Source organism: Marmota marmota, unplaced genomic scaffold (genome assembly GCF_001458135.2).
Source record: "Marmota marmota marmota unplaced genomic scaffold, marMar, whole genome shotgun sequence".
Classification (NCBI taxonomy): Eukaryota; Metazoa; Chordata; class Mammalia; order Rodentia; family Sciuridae; genus Marmota; species Marmota marmota.
In genome coordinates, this window is record NW_026000242.1 from 6146070 (window position 1) to 6167179 (window position 21110).

Below are 21110 nucleotides of genomic sequence, written 5' to 3' on the forward strand. Positions count from 1 at the left end.
AATATGAAACCTCCCCTGATCCAGCTAATTCCCAACCCCTTCTCCTGGCATTCCTCAGCGGAGCTCGGCCAGGCTTGGTGCATGAAGCTCTTCCTTTTGACTCTGAGGATCAGAATGGGACGCAGGTGTGGGATCATGAGTCAGCCCAATAATTCCTGGAACAGTTTCCATTCAGATATTTATGTGTTTCAATTTAATTGACTTTGTTGCACTGTTTCATAAATTTTATTGTTTTCAATAGAGGCAATTCATTACGTGCATAATTAAAGCCATTTGATTTTAATTTCTTTATCAAGAGTTTTCACAGAAATAACTTCCCTGGATTCAGAAAAAAATTTACCAGACCACTTGCCCTGATGTGGGGTTTAGATGTGTGACCCTTGGCATGGAGCTCCATACTGTCCTGCCCTGGGTAGGGCTCTGTCCCTGGCCATGGATGTCCCCTGTGGGGACAGGATCATCCCGGATCCGGTGCCTCTGTGATGGGGGCTCAGGTCGGTTGGGCTCAGCCATCCTCATGGGGCCTCCTTGGTCCTCTGAAGGAGGCAGGCCAGCGCCCTCCAGCTGCCTCTGTGGGGGCAGTTTCAGGAGCAGAGGCAGCACATGCTCCCCGTTTTCGGTATTCGCTGAGTAACTGGGATGAACAGGGAGGGCGGAGGGACAGGTCTGGCAAGTTCTGCCTTGTTTATACTCAGGATTACCTCACATCCAGCCAGCCTCCCCGCCCGTTCGCAGGGCCGGCCCTCAGCCCTCAACCTCCTTTTCCCCACATGCCTGGGAAGCTGGGGGCAACATGGACCTTCCTCTTGACATCAGCTAAGCCTAAGACTCATCCCTGGGAGGCCATGGAGAGGGACAGCGGCAGGGTAAGTGTGCGTGTGGGTCTCTGCTGGCTGATCTTCCCGGTGCTGAGGGACAGGGGCGGCTGGGAGACAAGTGAGGCACAGCCGCTCGGGTGCCTCTGGTTTGCGGGGAAAAGAATGCCTCCTCTGGTCGGAAGTTACTGGGGACTAGGATCTCTGGGCCTCCTATGCATCATGATCCCTGGAAGCTGCTTCTGTGGGGAGAAGCTGGTGGAATTTGGATTCAGGTCCCAGGACTGAGTGGCTGAGCCCTTCTTTGTGACCTGTGAGCAGTCTGGCCAGGACATCTGTGCTGTTAAGTGGTCAGTTTTGCTGGTTGCTAATCTAATCTAACCTAACCTGATTTTTGCTGGTTTGAGAATCAAGAGCATCTTACCTGATCTTCAAGTCTACCTTGTTTAATCCCCTAGTAGATTCCAAAACCTTCCCAGAAAAATATGACTTTCTGTGTACATTTAAAGATTTTTAAGGGATTTTTCAACCATGCTTAGTCACTTATTTTTGCTCAATAATCCTCATCTTGGGAAGGGCTTCCTTGTGTCTAACCACAATTCCTTGCTACAACATGGTTCTTTTCCTTTGCTGCTCTTGGGGTAGTAGAGAGCAGCTGAGCTGTTTTTTGTGGGCGGAAAAGCTGGTTACAGACGTGTAAAGCCTTCCCAAGGCTTCAACTATGCCTCTGCTTTCTGACTTTTCTGAGTGCTCAGGTCTTGTTTTCTGCTCCTCTCCATGTTCTTTGTACTTTCTTGATATGATAGAATCTGGGACTCGAGGGAGACGGGCCAGCCTGGATTTGAGAAAGATCAGTTCATTCTGTGTTCCAGCCTGGAGTTGGCTTGTGGTCCATTTTGAACTCCAGATGTGTTTCTGGAAGCTTTACCATTATTTTTCCTACCAACCTTTTTGTGCCCTCTTGACTCTTCTTTCCCCAGGCCACCTCCCCTGCCTTCTGGTCTCCTTGGCTCATGTCTCCACCTCACCAAGGTCTTTTGGCCTCAGGCCTCTGAGACTCAATGGGGTTGCTGGTGATCAGAAAGAATGGCATATAGGATGGAATGGAGTTTTGTTGGAAGCCTGGAGAACGTGAAACTGCAGTCACAACAATGGTGTCCTCCTGGGTGGCTTGGTGGGAGTCTAAATTTGATGGTCCCTATACCCAAAGAGAAGGGCTGAGCTATCTAGAGGGAGGCTGTGCTCACAGTGGAGGTGAATGGATGGACCTGGTCCTGGGGCAGGGTGATGGGGAGGTGTCCACCCAGGAGGCCCATGGTCCCAGGAGGTCCATGTCCCCAGAGTCAGGAACCCATGTGAAAGGTTGCTGGAGGAACAAAGGATGGAGAACAACCTTTTATGTTTAATGAAAAAATAAAGACTTCTAATTAATACTTAAATGTCAAAGGTATGGTAGGCCATGATCATCTTGGAAGGGAGATTGTCAGAACTTACTTCAAAATGAAAGAAATGAACCATTCTTTCCTTATTGAAGGTTTTAAAATTTGTCCTTTGGTCTTAGGTGGATTCTCTGGGGTAAGGACAGGGCAAGCTAGAGAGGGGGCTGCTAATCATGTTTGAAGTATTTGTTGAGATTGATGAGACGGGAATGGGCTGGGAGATGCTGGTCAATAAGGCCAAGCCTTCTCCCCGAGGGCTTTACTGCAGAGAGATGATTTCAGTTTCTGTCTCAGCTCTAAACACTAGTAAGGAAGATGGTGGCCAATGGGCATGAGCCTGCTAATGCTCCTATGGGAGAAACTAAGTCTTCAGAAGGATCTTGGGAAAGGGATGGACAAGGCGCTCAGTTTCTCCATATTCAAAAGCAAAGGTGAGACAGGTGCTGTTTGCAGACCTAGAATCACAGTGACTTGGGAGACTGAAGCAGGAGAATCCAAGTTGGAGGCCAGCCTGAACAAGTTTGGTGAGACCCCCATCTCAAAAACAACCAACTAACCAAACAAATGAACAAAAACACCAACAAAAACCCAAAACCAATCAAAAGTTTCATGCTGTGGTGGACAGAGAACTGACCAAGTTCCAGGCTGTGGGCAAGCTCTAAACCTCCCTGTACCTTAGTTTTTTTCCTTTATAAAATGGAATAATAACAGCACCAATAGAATAGATACTGTTATATTGTGTGCATGTAAGAATATGTAACAGCAAGTGCCACCATTATGTAAAACTATCATGCACCAATAAAAAGTGTAGAAAAATAGACTGGAGTCCAACACAACAAAGAAAAAGAAGGAGAGGGAGGAGGAGGAAGGAGAAGGGAAGGAAGGAAGGAAAGAAGGAAGGAAGGAAGGAAGGAAGGAAGGTCTTTCACTTAGTAAGCCTCTTCTAGAACAACATCCAACGTTCCAACGTTGATAGAGATGCAGATATAACCACAGTGTTAGGAATTACCTCCATCATTGTCATCCTCTGGGGTCTAATCCTGGCTCCTCTAAATTTGAACAAATATCTTCTCTCTACATCTAGTTTTCCTCCACCTTCCAAAGAAGAGGGTTGGACAAACTTCCCCGACTCCCTTTCTGGTTCCCTAACAGTGGCTGGAATCCCAGAGAGTGGGATTGCCGGGTGCCGCACTGGATACATGCATCTGTTCTTCCCAATGGTGCACATTAGACCTGCAGTGCTTATTAGAGAAAGACTGAAGTACACCCACTGATAAAACAACCATCCTTTGTGGGACAGATTTTCTTATGCTGGGAATTCCTATTTCTTATGCTGGTTCCAAATCACCCAAGACCACACATGCTCTGGATTGGTGAGATCCAGGACCCTCTAGGACAAGGCACCTTCCCCAGGACGGGCTGGGCAGGCTCCCAAGGTGGCAGGCCCGTGGACTCAGTTCACCTTGCCAACCTCAGCCCAAAGTGCAGGCACCTCTGAAAGCTCTGTGTGTCCTTCGCCCCTGTAGGGACACAGCCCCCACCTGAGACCCGCATCATGCTATCGTTGGTCCTGAGCAGCCTTCTGCCTGTTACACCTGCCTGTCTTCCCTGAATTGTCCTCTGTGACTTGGCAATGGGAACACAGGTGTGTGGGAGTGTGTGCCAGGCTCCAGGCTGGGTGCTGGGCGGGAAGACTGGTTAATAGAACAATGGCCTCTTAAGTGTCTTGTTTTGGCAAAACAGCTTCCTCTTGGCCTAGCAACAACAGGGGTGAACTGAGCAGGTGGGCAGGGAGCCGGCGCCAGGGGGCGATGGTGAGTTTGCCTATATTCCGGGAACTCCAGGTTCAGGGAACAGGAGAGTGGGAGAGAGCCCTGTGGCCCTGAAGGCACAGTAAGGCCTGGGCCAGGCGGCGAGGAGGGGAAGAAGCCCTTACCACCAGAGCCCAGCCCGGTGTAGTTGTCATACTGGATAGGGTCAGGGCCACCCCACTGTAGCCCATGGGGTCCTTAGTAGCCCCCAGGGAAGCATTTTAGGCTCTAACAAGGGGAGCTCCTTCCTGCCCCTCTTGGTCCTTTTGGGGGCTGGGGGCAGCTTTTCCTGTCTAGTCCAGAGTGTTGGGGTTCCAGCCTATGGTCCTGCCTGTGCCCACCCTTTGAGAGTCCTTGATATGCAGAGTTTCTGGGGAAGAGGGTGCGTATCTGAGGCCTAGGTCTGGGGAAGGGTCTTTCCTCTCTGGAGGATGGTGAGGGGCAGGCTGTGGGAGAGTACAGTGTCATGGGACAGCTCAAGGATGTGGCTAGAGGTTTGAGCTTCTAGTCCTGCCACTGTCCCTAACAGGCTGTGTGATCTTCAGCAAGCCACCAAGCCTCTCTGGTCCTTCATTGCCTTATCCAGATAAAGGGCTTGGGCTGAAGGGGTTTCAAATTCCTCCCAGCTCTGACAATCTGAAGTGCCCAGCCCCCCACACCAGGGGTGGTAGCTTAATGAAAGGATGTCCCCAAGGATGGAGCTTCGACTGGACCTGGAGGGACCCATTGGGCCTGCCCCAGGCTGGGAGGTTGCCACCAAGGTCGCTGGATCTTCTTCAGGTCTACCAGGGGAGCTTTAGATAGCGTCCTCCTCACTGTCTGCGTGGGGATAAGACTGACCATGTCTGTAAGAGTCCATGCTGCTGCCTCTTTGCAGAGCCTGGGGCTCAGTCCACAGCACAGCCACATAGCCAGGGGTGAAGCACCCATGAGTTGGCTGTGGTGTCACTCAGCACAGACAGAGAGCCCCTCTCCTCCATGACATCACCAACTGAGCCCACAGGAGACACAGGGGAGGCCAAAGGCAGGACACTCTCAGGGGCTTGTTAACTCACTCCCATCCCCCACTAGGTTAGCAGTCCCAGGGGGAGGAGTCCCTACAAGAAACCAGAAAAATTCCCCACTCACCTGGAGGTACAGAACCCAGCCCTGGGGACTCAGTATAGAGAGCACCAGACTGAAAGAAAGGGGCCTTGGATTTCGTTGTTTTTAAATCCCTGGTCTGCCATAAGACAGACCTCAACAACTTCAGGCAAAACACACAAATGTTTCCGGTCTAGCTAGGCGCAGTGGCATGTGCCTGTAATCCAGCAATTTAGGAGACTGAGGCAGGAGGATCACAAGTTTGAGGCTAGCCTCAGCAACTTATCAAGGCCCTAAGCAACTTGGTGAGACCCTGTCTCAAAATAAAAAATTAAAAGGGCTGGGCATGTAGCTCAGTGGTGAAGGGGTCTTGGGTTCAATGCTTCCCCAGTCCCAGTCAAGAGGAGCAGATGTTTAAGGCCTCTGCTTCCTAGTCTGTGAGATGAGAATCATAATCCTTACAGACTCCTGAAAAGAACCTGGAACCAGGAACTGTCCTCTGCTCTCTTCCTGGTGGCCCTCACTTTCCTTGCCCCAGAGGCCTCCCTTGCTGCCTCTTGTCCCAGGATATTTGGAGGGTCCAGATAGTCTTTGAACAGAGCCCTGGGAGCTGCGGAGGCACAGCAGGGGCACCCTGGAGTGCAGGCCTTTCATGGTGGGGGAAGGGCTCGCAGCCATGTTACCCCCAGGGCTAACCCCAGAGTCCCCCAGGGTAGGTGAGGAGGAGAGGCAGGGCCAGGAGAGAATGATGGGCAGGACAAAGGTGCAGAGCCCCTGGGAGCTGCTGCTCTGCCTTGTCCACATGCCCCCATGTGGGTGGCTGAGCCTCTGGTCTGCAGGGACATGGTGGAGAGGTCAGGGCACAGCAGAGATTTGGCATCTGAGTCCTATTCCCGGTCTTGTGCTTACTGGCAAAGGCAAGGATTTGGGAGGCCTGGGTTCTGGTTCTGGCTCTGCCCCTTTTATCTCAGGACCTTAGATAAAGGTCTCCTCCCTTTCCTGCTCCCCACCTCCTAAAAGCATCTGCCCTCAAGCTCATCAAGCCTCTGGGTAGGTAGGAGGATGGAATATTAGTAGTTGCTTTCCAAGAATTGAGGGAAGGAAATGAGTTAGTGCTGTAGCAGGTTAGACATCAGAAAGAACTTCTAGCAGGGTGGGGTGGCCAGCCATAATATGTCTGAGAGGGATGGTTGTGGGATCTCTTATTCTGATGGCCCCTGAAGATGAAGATGCTTCCTAATGTCCTGCGATGGCTGGGTCCAGGTTCAGAGTCAGGGAGTGGACAGAGGGTCTCACTAAGGATGCTACTTGTCTTGCCTTGGTCCACCTGCCTCCCACCAGCTCTGACAACAGAGGGCTCGCTCTGCCAAAACCAGGGCTGAACACCCCGACTCAGGGCAGCTGCACTTTTGCTGACGTTGCTCATGCTGGCTGCTCCCGGCTTCCCAGCATGCCTGCCGACACCCCCCACCCCCGCCCCCGTCTAACCCCGGGCTGCTCCAGCATCATGAATGCACCCCCATCCTCCCGCCATCTTCCTCAGTGTCTCGCCCCCTGAGACCCTCTCAACCCCTTCTTCTCCAGCCCAGCCCTTTGTTGTACCCCTCATGATGAGGTCCCAGGGTCCCAGAGTCATAGTCACATTCAGGTGGAGACAGCCTGGGCTCTTCCCTGGGGATGCAAAGATTACGTTAGAGGTTGGGGGTGGGGTAGGCCTACTCCTCAGTCCCCCTGAGCCCCAGTTCCTCTTGTAGAAACTGGGGACAATCATACTGCCCAGCTTGCTCACTAGGAGCCTTGTGAGAATCAAAGGGAACAGTGGAGGTGAAGCTTCACAAATACTAACCTGAAGAGAGGAAGGAAATTCCCCTGGGTACCCGTGATACTGTTGGTCAAGACTCTACTTGCTCCTGGCAGACCTGGTTAGAATCCAAGCTGTGTCACTTCCCTGGTAGGTGAATCTGGTGTATCCCTAACCTCCCTGGACCTTGGTTTTGATATCTGTAAAATGGGGCTCATGATACCAACCACAAAGAGCTGTCAGAGGGTTGAAATAGGATGCAGCAAAGTCCCTAGTGGGCTGTTAACCTTATTACAGTTGAACACACATTTATAGACCAGGATCTTTCCTGTACATTCCCCATTTACCTGGGAAGGGGGTGAGATTAAGCCCACTTTACAGATATGGAGCCAGGCTCTGATGGGCTCCATGTTACTTGCCCAAGGAAACCCAGTTAGAAACGACCCAGGCATTTTCAGGCAGACCTGTTTCAAGGCCAGCACTCCCAAACCACAGCGAGCAACCCCAGCACAGCCAATGTCACCCAAGCCCTTACTTTTCAGCAAGTGCTTTGTGTATATCACCTATGACGACCGTGCTACGGAGCGGGGTGAACTGGATCCCACAGATAAGGAAGCTGAGTTGTGACAAGCGAAGTCACTTGTCCAATGTCACACAGCTAGATTCTAGCACAGTCACTAACTGTGACGGCACTGCCCTAGGTCACTATGTTCTGCCCAGTCCTGGCAGGTCACAGGGCCCAACCATGGTTCATGCCAGAAGGTTCCACTAGACTGACTTCCCTGTGGGAACCTCTGGGTTCCCAATGGAGCAGCTGGCCCTACCAGGCCCCAGGTCCCAGTTCTTTGGTGGTCCTAGTTCTTTGGCTGTGTGCCAAATGTGAAATGAGCACCTTAAGCATAAGCAGACTGCTCCAGAAGGCTCTCCTGATTCAAGAGGGGCAGGAACTCATGCAAGTAAGCCAGAGGGGAGTCCTGGGTGATTCTGGTAATCTAGCTCTGAGCCTTGACTTACTTATCTGCAAAATGGGCTCCCAGAATGATCAGCTTTTCAGGATGAGATGAGGACCTTGTGAGGCCACAGACATGAATGTCAATTGTAAACTCTAAAGTGCCGTCTACTTATGAGTGATTAGTATTTTATTATCTGAACGATGGGAAATACCCTTGAAGTTGGGAAAATGTAGAGTGTGAACTTAGGAGAGAGGGTCCCTAGCAGGTGGGAAGCTCAGGGTCTTACATGGGTGGGACTTGACCCTGACTTTGCCCATCACCCTGCTTTTCCTCCCTAAGATGAGCTCACCCACCACTCAGCCCATATCTGCCACTCATCATGTCCCTGGCTGATGATCTAGGCATGGTTGAGCATGCTGTGTGCTTCAGGGCAAGGGGGAGGGGAACAGCCATTTTCTAGGACTTTCTGTGCGCCAGATGCCAGCAAGGATGCTCCTAAGGGGTATTTTATAGATGAAGAAAAAAAGGCTTAGAGAATTAAAGTACTGGCCCAAAGTCACATTGCTACTGAGTAATAGACCCAGGGTTGGGACCCAGGTCTGCCTGACCCACACCAGTGCCATCAACTGTCCCCATTTCCACCTTCGTCCCGACCCCAGTCCTGTTCTGCTTAGAGTGGCCAGAGTCTAACCTTTGTTTCATGGAAATCTGGCTCTAGACAATGGCAATGAGAGGGCGACCTCAGCCCTGGCTCAGCTGCCTTCAGGTCCCCAGATGCACCCGAGCCCGCCCCTGCTGGCCCAGGCCGGCCTGCCAGACAGCAGCGCTCAGTGTCTCTGGCAAGTCACTTGTGGTCAGGAACCGGGGATTCTTCCTTGCATTCATTCCTCATCCCCACCAAAAATGAGGATATACCCGAAACCGATTACTTCTGACTCACAGAAGAGGGAATTTATAAAGTAAAACCACTCTGTGGGCTCTCTCTTCACATTATTGATGGTTTCCCTTGCTGAGAAGAAGCTTTTTAGTTTGAATCCATCCCATTTATTAATTTTTGATTTTATTTCTTGAGCTTTAGGAGTCTGGTTAAGGAAGGCAGACTTCATCCAACGTGATGGAGATTTGGGCCTACTTTTTCCTCTACTAGATGCAGGGTCTCTGGTCTAATTCCTAATCCTTGGTCCACTTGACTTTGAGTTTTGTGCATGGTGAGAGGTAGTGATTTAATTTCATTTTGCTGCATATGGATTTCCAATTTTCCCAGCACCATTTGTTGACAAGGCTATCTTTTCACCAATGTATGTTTTTGGCACCCACAGAGTGGGAGAACAACTTTACTACACGAACGTCAGATAGAACACTAATTTCCAAGATAAATGGGCCAAGGAACTGAACAGGCACTTCTCAGAAGAAGATATACAATTGATCAACAAATATATGAAAAAATGTTCAACTTCTCTAGTAATTAGAGAAATGCAAATCAAAACTACGCTAAGATTTCATTTCACTCCAGTCAGAATGGCAATTATCAAAAGAATATAAGCAATAATAAGTGTTGGAGAGGATATGGGAGAAAAGGTACACTCATACACTGCTGGTGGGACTGCAAATTGATGCAACCACTCTGGAAAGCAATATGGAGATTCCTTAGGAAACTTGGAATGGAACCACCATTTGACCAAGCTATCCCACTCCTTGGTCTATACCCAAAGGACTTAAAATCAGCCTACTATAGTGATGCAGCCACATCAATAAACATTTTATAGCAGCTCCATTCACAATAGTTAAACTATGGAAACAATCTAGATGACCTTCAACAGATGAATGGATAAAGAAATTGTGGTATATATACACAGTGGAATATTATTCAGCCTTAAAAGAGAATAAAATTATGGCATTTTCAGGTAAATGGATGGAGTTGGAGAATATATGCTAAGTGAAGTAAGCAATCAACAAAAAATGAAGGCCAAATGTTCTCTCTGATAAGTGGATGCTGATCCATAATGGTGGGGGGAGTGGGAAGAATGAACAAATTTTGATTGGGCAAAGGAAATGGGAGAAGAGGGGAAAGGACATGGGGACAGGAAAGAAGGTGGAATGAGATGGACAACATTACCATAAGTACATATATGACTGCACATACGATGCAACTCTACATCGTATATAACCAGAGAAATGAAAAGTTGCGCTCCATTTGTGTGCAATGAATTGAAATGCATTCTCCTGTCATGTATAACTAATTAAAACAAATTTTTAAAAAGTTTTTCAAAGATATGTAAAAAGTAAAACCAAATAGGTGTTTGTGGCAGGGATGAGGGGTGCACTCCGGCTGGATGTGCCCATGAGGAAGACTGGGGTCTGGTCTGCTTAGGAAGGATGTTCAATGTGTGGTTGGCGAGGGATGGAAATGGAGGCCTAAGAGAGCCAGTGCCCTCCCCACCCCTGGGTCCCCAAGCCTAGGTGGGGTTCCTCCACTGTTCCACTGTCGCCAGGACAGCTGCCCTCCTGAGCAGCCAACCAGTTCTCAGCAGATGTTACAATGATGGTCAGATGTAGCCCGGGAGCCAGTTCAGCTCCTGCTCTGGGGGCTCAGAAGGGGACTGAAGAGGCAGAGGTGCAGGAGGGAGGTCAGGGGGACTTCTGCCCACCAGCTCCCTCTCCCGGATTTAGATCACTCCAAGCTTTGGCTTTCCAGAAAGGAGCAGCACTGGCTGTTCTTTGACTGCCCTTGAAGTTCCAGCTGCTGCCTTCCTTGGTATAGCCGTCCGCCAGGAGCCCTGGACTCCAACTTTCTGGGTTCAAGTCCTGACTCTGCTACTTTCTAGCTCTGAGAACTTGATCAAGTTGCTTCATCTCTCCACCTCTGTTCCTCCCTGTGCAAAATGGGAATAATAATGGTTCCTGCCTCATAGGATTGTTAAGAGGATTAAATGAGGAAATATATATAAAGGGCTTACAGCACATTAAGTCCTCTGTACATATAAATTAACACAGTAAATATAAATTAAAAACCACTCCAACTAAGGTCCTTGTCCAAGCATGGGAGAGCCGCACCCCAGCCTGTGCCTTCTTCCCTTGCCTCTCGCCTCTTGAGGCTCCTGGCGGATTCGTGCGCATGTGCATATGCATGCAAGATCCAGTGGGACTGGGCTGGGGATGTGGCTCAAGTGGCTCAAGTGGTAGCGCGCTCGCCTGGCATGCATGCAGCCCAGTTTCGACCCTCAGCACCACATACAAACAAAGATGTTGTGTCTGCCGAAAACTAAAAAATAAACATTAAAAAATTCTCTCTCTCTCTCTTTAAAAAAAAATAATAAATAAATAAAGATATTGTGTCCACCAAAAATTGAAAAATAAATATTAAAAAAAATAAATATTAAAAAAGGATACTGTTTGGCTCAGTAAGGCCAGGCCACACAGCAGAGGCATAAGGATACTATGGCAGAGAATAGGGGCTTGTCAGGGCAGCTGAGGGCTTTTCTTAAGCAGGGTGTTTTACTTTTTCACAAAAGCTTATAGTAGTGAGACAGTATTTTATAATTTAACACATACATGAAAGAAAAGGATGGGAGTGAGGGGGGTGGTGACTTTCCCCACAGGGGACAGGATTCCTCCATCCCACATCTCAGAGAGAGTGTGCCTCCCGGCAGCCCCTTCTTTGACCCTCCCTCTACACACACAGCCTGAGGAGGTGCCCCAGCTCACAGCACATGGCCCCCTGCCCTCAGCCCACGTCTGCGGGTCCCCGTCGGGGAGCCGGGGCCAGCACTCTCTCTCCCCTTGCTCACACATGTCTTCTCAGGTGCTTCCTTGTCCACCCCAGCCCTTGTCCATTTATCCCCTGGCCCCGCCTGAGGGACGCCCTCTGTTCTGTTATAGAATGCTTCCCCGGCAAGGACGCCCCCAGCCCGGGCTTCTCCAGCAAGGACGTCTCCGGCTCGGGCCTCCCCATCCAGGTCCTCATCGGGAGGGTCATCATCGGCCAGGTCAGCCTCCACGACGTCCTCTCCAACAAGAGTGTGTCTTGTTAGAGCGACACCAGTGGGGGCTGTCCCAGTCCGGGCATCTCCTGCCAGGTCAGCGCCAGCCACCAGGGCCAGCGGGGAGAGCCCAGGTAAGGGGGACATGGCAGGGAGGGCAGGAGGAACAGGGAAGCAGTCTGTGGGTGTCAGGAGATCTCAGCTGGCGCTCTCTGCTCCTCAGGCCTCTGGGATAATGACGTTGGGCATGGCCAGGGTGGGCTGTGAGGGACCTGGGGAGGCAAAGGCAGAGAGGAAGTGTCACTTGAAAACCCAAGGCAGGCAGGCCTGGTTGATATCTGACTGTGACCGGCCACCATGGTCTCCACACCTCTTCCTCACAGTCCCACTCAGACACATTTGGCCTGAAGTATTTTCAGCCCCTGCCCCTAGGAGTCTAAGCTCCCTGAGGACAGGGCTCTGTGATATGTGCTCATTTTGCACCCTACGGAGGTTCCCCCCTGTGCTGGGTTCCTCCTAGCCAAAGAGGTTTGGGGACCATCCCAGTCTTGCTTCTCAGAGTGGGTGAGGCACTTTAGTGGGCTTTGGAATCAGACACACTGCATGTGATCCCCTGCCCTGTCACTCCCTAGCCAAGCAACCTTGGGCAAGTTATTTCATTTCCATGAGCCTCAGTTTCCCTATCTATAAAATGGGACTCAGCTTACAAGGATACTGTGAGAAAGAAGTCAGAGAACATATGCAAAGTGCCTGGCTGGCCCAGAGGAGTGCATAAAAGGGTTGGCATCAGGAGGGTGGAGGCATACTCTGGGTGCAGAGGTCCTAATGGGCCCTCCCGGGCCAGCCTTGCTTCCTTCTCCTCCACCTGCCAGACTCCTCCCCAGCAGCCTTACCTCCCTTGCTGCCCTGCTCCTAGGTCTCGGCTTGCCCAAGTTCTCCTGGCAGGAGAGCCAGAAGCAGCTGCCGCTCATCGGGTGTGTCCTCCTCCTCATCGCCCTCGTGGTCGCGCTCATCCTTCTCTGTGAGTTGAATGGAGGGAGCAGGGGTGGGTTCTGGTGGTTGCCAGGTGGCACAGGGCCCTGGGATGCGGGCACACATCAGGGACAGGGCACCCCATGCTCACTCTGCTACCACATTCATGCAGAGACACTCCTGCAAATGGCCTTGGACCATAGAACAGCCTTTGAGGCAGCTGGGTTAAGAGTGTGGGATGCAGAGGAGCCTGGGCTTGGGTCCCTCTGGGCTACTTCCTGTGCAACTTACCCGGGCAAGTGAGCTAACCACGCTGAGCTCAGTCTCTGCATCTTCAAATGGGACAGAACCCGTTTCCATGTGCCCATCAGCTCTCATTCCAACTTCATCGGGTTTGAGGACCCAATGAGATGATGGCATAATTCCTGGCACAAATCCTCACTCTCCTAATGCTAGTTACTAAAAAGATAAAAGAAAAAAAAAAAAAGCATGAAAACATTGATGAGAAAAAGTATCTCATGGATATCTGGCCAGTTCTAAGTTCAGGGTTTCAGGACCCTTCAATTTCTCCCTCTTTGGAAAAGATACCCAGGGTGCGCCCCAGGCTCTCTGCTCAGCAGTTGACTGGGAGAGCCCAGCACAGGGGGGAACTCAGTAGGGAACAAAAGTGGGCACGCATCACACTCTGACTCCTGGGATTGGCAGAGGTTGGAAATCACTCAGGCCAAATGTGTCTGAGCATGACTGTGAGAAAGAGGTGACACCTATATGGGCCAGGGTGCAGGGGCCAGATGGAGACGTGGAAGATGGAAGAGCAGTTCTGACCTGGACTGGGCCTGAGAGCAGATAAGCAGCAGCTGGAAGTGTGGGGGCCGGAATGAGGAGAGGGAGGGGACCTGCCACAGGGGAGAGTACACACTTGGGGGCCTGGGGTCATCTGTTTGGCTCAGTAAGGCCAGGCCACACAGAGAGGCATAAGGATACTATTGCAGAGACGGTGGGGCAAAGGGCAGGGTGGCTGAGGAAGAGGGCTGTGTGAGAGGGGGCCACGTGCCCACCCAGGAACTCCCTGCCCTCACACCCTGCTCCTGCTTCCTACCAACTGCATGGCTTCAACAAGTTGTTACCATTCTGAGCCTCAGTTTCCCCACCTGATGACCATGTAGTGGAGTCCGTCATGATGTGTGTAAAGGCCTTGTGGGGCCACGTGGCACCTCCTATGGGTGCTCCCACCCTGCTCCTCTCCTGCATCCTGCCCCATGAGAGTGGAAAATGACCCACAGAGGGAGCATATGGCACCCAAAGTTGGGCTCCCTGAATAGAGTTAAGCTTCTGGCCTGGTTTTGGAGCATTTCCTGAAGTCCCCAGTGGCTCCTTCAGGGAGGTCTGGAGATCAGGGCCAGGGAGGTGGTGTGACTTGTGAAGGTCACTGTGCAGCTACATGGTGGGGTCAGGACTGGAGCCCAGCCTCCCAGCTCCCATCCACATTGAGGTGGCCACTTCACGAACATTCTGAGAGCTGAACTGCCCCGTGTTTCCCAGAGGTCAGGGATTAGGAGGACAGGAGGACCATGACATGGAGAGGAGGGATTTGTGTCTGCACTGGAAGGAGCAGTCACAACAAGTGGCCTTTACCTTGGTGACCAAGAGCAAGTCGTGGGGCCAGTGGGAGAATGTGGGTTTGGGGCTGAGGAGTCAGCTAGGCCAGGAGGCCGGGTGAGGAATGAGGACTCTGTCTGGGGCATCTTGAGGGGGGGGGGCGGGTAGTGTCTCCAGGCAGTAAGGCAACAGTTCCTGGCTTGGAAAGGGATTGCTGTTAGAAACAGGAGGTCAAGAAGCTGATTGTATAAGGTTCTTGAAGAGGTTTTCTTATACACTTGAGTGAGAAGAGTTGAGTGAGAAGACATTTGAAGGCATAAAGGCAAGTAGTGAGGCAAGGATAGCACAGGAGACACCCTCACTTAGGGGAGAGGGAGAAGGAAGCCCACCCAGGAACTCCCTAGGCTGGAAGGACAGTCACCCTTGAGAGGACAAGACCATGGTGGCTGCATGTGTGTGATTGTATGGATAAAAATGTCTGCTCTGACCCTGTGGAGCACAGAGAAGAGGGGATGCCAGAGGGTCCTGAGGGGCCTCAGGACACTGGAGGGGGTGGTTTCTCCAGCCCCTGCCTCAGCCAGCGCGCAGGGCAGGGGGACCCCCAAGAGCTGCCCACCTCAGCACCCCATCTCTCTCTCTCTCCCCCTCCTCTCTCTGGGTGGCTGGCTGCTCGAGTCTGCCTGGGGCTGCCCTGCTTGCAGGAGCTTTCTGGAGCATTCCGGAGCATTCCTGAGCAGCCTTTCTCTCCATACAGATGGGGGACGAGAGCCCCAGAGTCCGAGAGGGATTGCAGGTCGGTGTCTCAGAACCCCCAGGGCCTTGGGCTTCTCAGTGTCTCGCCTCTGTGGGGTCGGCTGTGACCCAGCTTTTGCTTCTGTTTTTCCAGTCTACTTCTGGCGGGGCCACACGGGGATCAAGTACAAGGAGCCCGTGGAGAGCTGCCCCAAGCACGCAGTTCGCTGTGATGGGGTGGTGGACTGCAAGCTGAAGAGTGACGAGCTGGGCTGTGGTAAGGAGGCTGGACATGGGAGTGTGTGTGTGTGTTCGTGCATGTGCGCACATGTGTGTGTGTGTGTGTGCATGCACGCTCTGGTGACTTCTAACTGTGGTGCAAACTGTAAGAGATCAAACAGGAGGAAATGGACAGAGAATCAGAAAATCTGGGTCCTAGTTACAGTAGACTTGGGTTTAAAGCTTGACTTCAGTGCTGTGTGACCTGTATAAGCCACTTACCTTCTCAGGGCTGCAGTTTCTTAATTTGTAAAGTGAATGAATTGAACAAGATTAGTGAGTCTCCAATAAAATCTGACAACTCTCAAATATCAGACTGATCTAAGCGGAGCAGCTCTGACTAGAGATGACTAAGGGGTCCAGAGCACCATCCCTGTGTCCCTCCTCTCTGTCCAGTGGGTGACCTCCACTTTGCCACTCCTGTGGTTTCTTGAAGTTCTAGAGAGAGATCTGTTTGTGCTCTTGTTGTGGTTCGTGAGCGTGTGGCTCGTGAGTGTGTGAGGTCTGCACTCAGCCCTGCTGAGGTGTGTATGTGAGGGTGCCTGTATGTACAGGTGGCCCGTCCATTTCACCTGTGCATAGACATGTCCACTTGTCCACAACTACAATCATCTGTGACAGTCTGTCGTGTCAGATCACAGACCTTATTTCTCTTGTTACCTTCTCCTTTGGGCATGCCACTGTCCTCTCGGGGTGATGGTTCCTGGCAATGTGCACCCCTTCTCCCAGTGGCTCCGGGTCCTTGGTGGAGAGATCTCGCCCTGCCCCTTCCCTGGCCAGGGCTCTGCCCTTGCCCAGCATCTTGGGTTTCCGAGGACTGGCCTGCCACTGCTGCCGGAGCCAACCTCCCGAATGTCCGAGGCCTGAGGGAACGGCCCCAGGACAGGAGCCTCTTGGAGATTCCCTTCACACCTCCCCAAGAGCGAAGCCTCCTGGGTGCTGAGAATCTGCTCTGCCCTTTTCTGCCCTGCAGTGAGGTTTGACTGGGAGAAGTCTCTGCTGAAAGTCTACTCTGGGTCCTCTCATGAGTGGCTTCCCGTCTGCAGCAGCAGCTGGAACGACTCCGACTCAGAGAAGACCTGCCGGCAGCTGGGGTTTGAAAGGTAAACCTCCCGAGGGCCCCAGAGGTGCAGCAGGCTCTTCGCAGGGGTGTCGCAGGCGCATCATAGGAACCCCTTGTTAAAGGGTCATAGGCCACCAGGGCTGATCCTAGTAGCTCAGGGTATGTCTTTCAAAAAGGCAGTGGCCCTGGGATCCTATGAGTGTGGGGCAAGCGGTTTCCCTGAGGCCCCGTAATTATTGGCTGTAATCAGTCCCCTCTACAGCTCTGCAGCAAAGCACCTTGTGTCATTGCCACACTGAATGGTTTCAGGCCCCACGAGGAGGCTGGATGTTTGGTCAGGTCTCATCTTCTGACAACTGGGAACCAGAAACTCAGGCTATGCAAAGCCCTTTGGTGGACTCTGAGCAGTACTAGTTTTTGTTTGGACTAGAACTCATGAAATGGGAAATCAGGTGGGGCAGGTGTGGCCAGGTCAAGTCATAAGAAGCTTTAACTCTAAAGATTTTAAATCAAGGAGCCAATGATGATGGGTGGAACAGGGAGCAGGGTGGATCGTGACCTTCCTACGGAAGGAGCCTCCAGTTGGCAACCTCCCTCTTGGCCTGAGTCATTAAGCTGAGTGGTTTTGTGTGTGAGGTTGTGGGGAAAAGGTTTAGGATCTCCCTGTGGGTTCTCTGTAAAAGAATCACCTGGAAAACCATGGTTGGGGGCTAGGACTTAAAACTAGTTCTCGTCCCTCTCCTCAGCCTCAGAGTCCTGGTGGAGGGCAGGGAGATGCTGAGTAATCCAATGGAAACCAATGACATTTGTTATTCATGAATTGTGTGACCACATTCAAGCCTGAACCCCCGGGGAGATTCAGTTCTTTAAATATCGTTTATTCAAAGAGCATTCACTGAGCTTTCATGAGCTGCTAGTGACTATGTGGCACCTGGACACAATGGAGTAAGAGGTGATCCTGCCCTTGAAGATGCTCTAGTAAGAGAGGCTTACACCAACAATCCCACTTAAGGACATGCGTGGGGGCTCTGAGGGCCCAGGACAGCGAAGGTGCCTAGCTGCGTTTGGAAGAAAGAGCAGAGGATGGAAGGATGGGCCCTCCCTCTGGGTAGAGGAAGAGCATGTGTGAGCTTTGGGCAAGGACACACCACATTCTAGAAATGTACACAATTTCCACACAGAGAGTGGAACACACCAGAATCACCTGAGGTGCTTGTGAAGATGTGCCCCAGAACCCACATCTCTGTGATTAGGATTTAGAACCTGCTTAGCACATACCCAAGGGGATTCCTGGCATGCTGTGCCCTGAGAGTCACCAGTGTACTTGTCTAGGGTCCTCAAACTTAAAAAATGCAAATCAGCAACCTGGGGATCTTTGCAATGCAGATTCAGACTCGGCAGGTCTGGGATGATGCTGATGCCGCTGGTTCATGGACCACAGTTTAGACAGAAAAGGGTGAGATTGGTGCTTCTCAAACTTGCATCAGAACTGCCTCGAGGACCTGTTAAAATAAAGATTGCTGGGAGCATCCCCAGAGCTTCCAATTCAATAGGTCTGGGGTAGAACCTGGGAATGTGCGTTTCTAAAGAACTCCCTGTCTGGAACCACGCTTTGAGAAGTACTGGGCTGGTACACGGGGCTAGTGGGTTGGGGCAGAATATGCAGGTGGGGTCCAACTATATGGGGCCTTGACTGCTACATGGAAGAGTGGCCACCATTCAGACCACTGCGGTCCAGCCTCTGTCTGCAGGGCTGTTGGGGTGAGGGCTCTAAAGCCATGTGGAGAACTTGGGACACTCTATCTCCAGTGGGCTCATTCTTCTTCTCCTTCCTCCCTCACAGTGCTTACCGGACAACCGAGGTGGCCCACAGGGATTTTGCCAGCAGTTTCTCAATCTCTGAGTACAACTCCACCATCCAGGAGAGCCTCCGCAGGTGTGGTGGGGTGAACCAGGCTGCCTGCCTGTGAGCAGTGGAATGAGGGGCTGGGAGGGTCTTTGAGTCAGGGAGCCCCTCTCCCTTGCCTTTCATGGACCCAGGCCCCAGGAATCCATCATGAACGTTCAAGGGTATCTCAGTTACGTTCCATTTTCACCACCCCGCCTACTGGCTTAAAAGTTCTTATTTGAGCCTTCGGGCTGAGAGTTTGCCTGGTTGTCAGTGACAATTAATAAATGCCATGTCCCCTGCATGGCTCTTAATTCAGTTTTCTGAGCCAGGAAGTGAGGAGATGGAGGAAAGACAGATACACAAATAGAGGAAAAAACTGGGTCTCGGTGGTTGACTACAACCCTGTTAGGAGGTGGTGACATGCAACAAGCTCAGCATGTTTATTACGTAGGTACAAACATCAAAAGGATTTATTGTGAGAACGTTTCTTCCAAGTAAGCAGAGCCAAGGTCATGAGTATGAGCAGCCTGATTATGATTGTCAACTTGTGCCCATAACTTTCCACCCCCGAGCACCTGGTGTCTGAATCTCAAGGCCAAGAACTGAATAACTCTGTGGCTGGCTCAGAACCTCCTATTGAATAGGGCTTCACCATAGCAACAGGGCAGTCTCAAATGGAGGCCTTTGAACAGGGTTCCCAAGAGAGGCGTCCCCTCTGTCACAGGACAGTTTGAGAGTCATAATTCAGTTGCTGCCTGACAAATAAATCTTGGGGCCACCCATCAGCCAGGTGTTTGAACTGAAAGCTTCTGCAGAGACTGGAGTAGGGGCAGCAGTAAAAAGCATAGCTGGGATTGGGTTGGAGATCAAGAGCAAGGGCACTGCAGGTGCAAGTGGCCCGGGACCAGGAGGCCCATCTAGGAAGCATCAGCCTCCATTGGGACCTCCTGGTTCTCTGTCATCCTTGTGTTGCAGCCCTTCCTCTCCCAGTCAGTTTTAATCACTTTTTTTTTTTTTTTTTTGGTCACTGTGACCAAAAGACCCGACAAGAATAGTTAGTGGAGGGAAAATATATTCTGGCTCATTGTTTCAGAGCTTCAGTCCATGATCAACCAACTCCATTGCTCTGGACCACAGGTGAGGCAGAACATCATGGTGGTAGGGTATAGCAAAGAAAGTCAGCTCAGGATGTGGCAATGAGGAATCAGAGAGAACACCGTTCACCAAGGACAAAATACCAGCCTGTGAGGCAAAGCCCCAGTGACCCATATCCTCCAACCACTCCCACCTGTCTGCAGTTACCACACAGTGAATCCTTATCAGTGGACTAATCCATCGATTGCTACCACCCTCATAATCTAATCATCTCACCTCGGAATGTTCTTATATCGTCTCACATATGAACTTTTGAGGGATAGCACATATCCAAATTGTAACATAATCCACTGGGGGGGAGGTGTTCCACCCGCTGGCATTGTTTACTTTGTGGAAGGGAGAGAAGAAGCAAGGGTCTGAGAGATGGCGTGGTGCATCTGGATGCCTGCTCTAGGTTAGGTGGGTTTGCTTGTTACCCTGAGGACCTATCAGAGGAGCCTTCGGTTGGTTACCTGTTTAGTTGTGGAAGATGCTAGAACAGTGAAGACTTGGGTTCAAAGAACTGGGAGGGAGGTGAGAATGGAGATAATTTGCTTTGAACCATCCCTATTCCTGGAGAAAGTGCGGAAGGAAGAATTTCCCACTGGGAGAGAGAAAGTCAGTCTCCACTTCTTGTGACAAGGGTAGCTTCCTGGAAATGGGATCGGATCTGAGCAGGAGTCAATTGGGAAGTCTTCCTGGAGGAGGTGGCTACTCTTCTCACCTTCTGTGTGTCCTCTTGCAGGTCTGAATGCCCTTCCCAGCGGTACGTCTCTCTCCAGTGTTCCCGTAAGATGCTCTTTTTTTGTATTGTGCTGTGTGTGGGTTGGGAGTCAGGGGGCAGGAGGTGATGAGTGGCCCGGGTCTCAGCAAGGAGGAGGGTCTCAGCCAGGAGTCCTGCTTCGGGACCAGAATCCCATAAGGGCCATCCTAGAATCACATTTTCTCTCTCCTAATTCTGATAGGGGTCAGTCAGCAACTTCTCTCTTTCCAAGGAAGCCACACAAGTCTTCTGCACTCTAGGCCAAGGCCAAGGACAGGGCAGGAGTGCAGCCTGTGGGAAGCTAAGGGCTCTGTATCCATAGACAGGGCCCTAGATGGAGATGAGGATCTGGAGCCAACAGCTATGAGCATATTGCACGTGGAGGGCACTGCGCGGTGGCTTTACAATCAAGGCTGCAGTGAGTGCCTGCAGCTTCCCTTGGAGGCAGATGCTAATACTGTCCACCTACCTTTTAAGTAAGGTTGAAATGTTTACATTGCCGGAGGTCAGACAGGCCACTGGCAGATGAAAAGCTGGTATCTGACCTTGGGTCTGACCTGGAGCCCAGGCTGTGACCCATCCCAGAATGACTGTGTTCTCAGTGACAGCTAGGGGCAGGGAGGACACAGGGCTATGGATGGAGTGACCACCCCCCTAGGGCCTCACTCTCTCCCTTGCAAGGAGAAAAGACACTGGTCTAAGCACACTCTGGGGGCTGCCTCCTGGTCCATGATTGCAAGGGTGACTCTCCAGCCATGCTTGGAGATGTTCTCTGAGATGGAGGGCCACCAACAG

General features: G+C 51.4%; 1 protein-coding gene across 1 annotated transcript in view; it reads left to right on the top strand.

Moving 5' to 3' along the window:
- The first annotated feature begins 711 nt into the window (after positions 1–711).
- Tmprss13 (transmembrane serine protease 13) overlaps positions 712–21110 on the top strand; it is a 30796-nt gene continuing 10397 nt past the window's right edge. The window contains exons 1-7 of the mRNA XM_015489663.2: positions 712–866; positions 11782–12016; positions 12799–12903; positions 15340–15462; positions 16438–16567; positions 18371–18463; positions 20298–20341. Coding sequence (XP_015345149.2) covers positions 771–866; positions 11782–12016; positions 12799–12903; positions 15340–15462; positions 16438–16567; positions 18371–18463; positions 20298–20341 — 826 coding nt within the window. The 5' untranslated portion in view covers positions 712–770. The remainder of the gene's footprint in view (positions 867–11781; positions 12017–12798; positions 12904–15339; positions 15463–16437; positions 16568–18370; positions 18464–20297; positions 20342–21110) is intronic.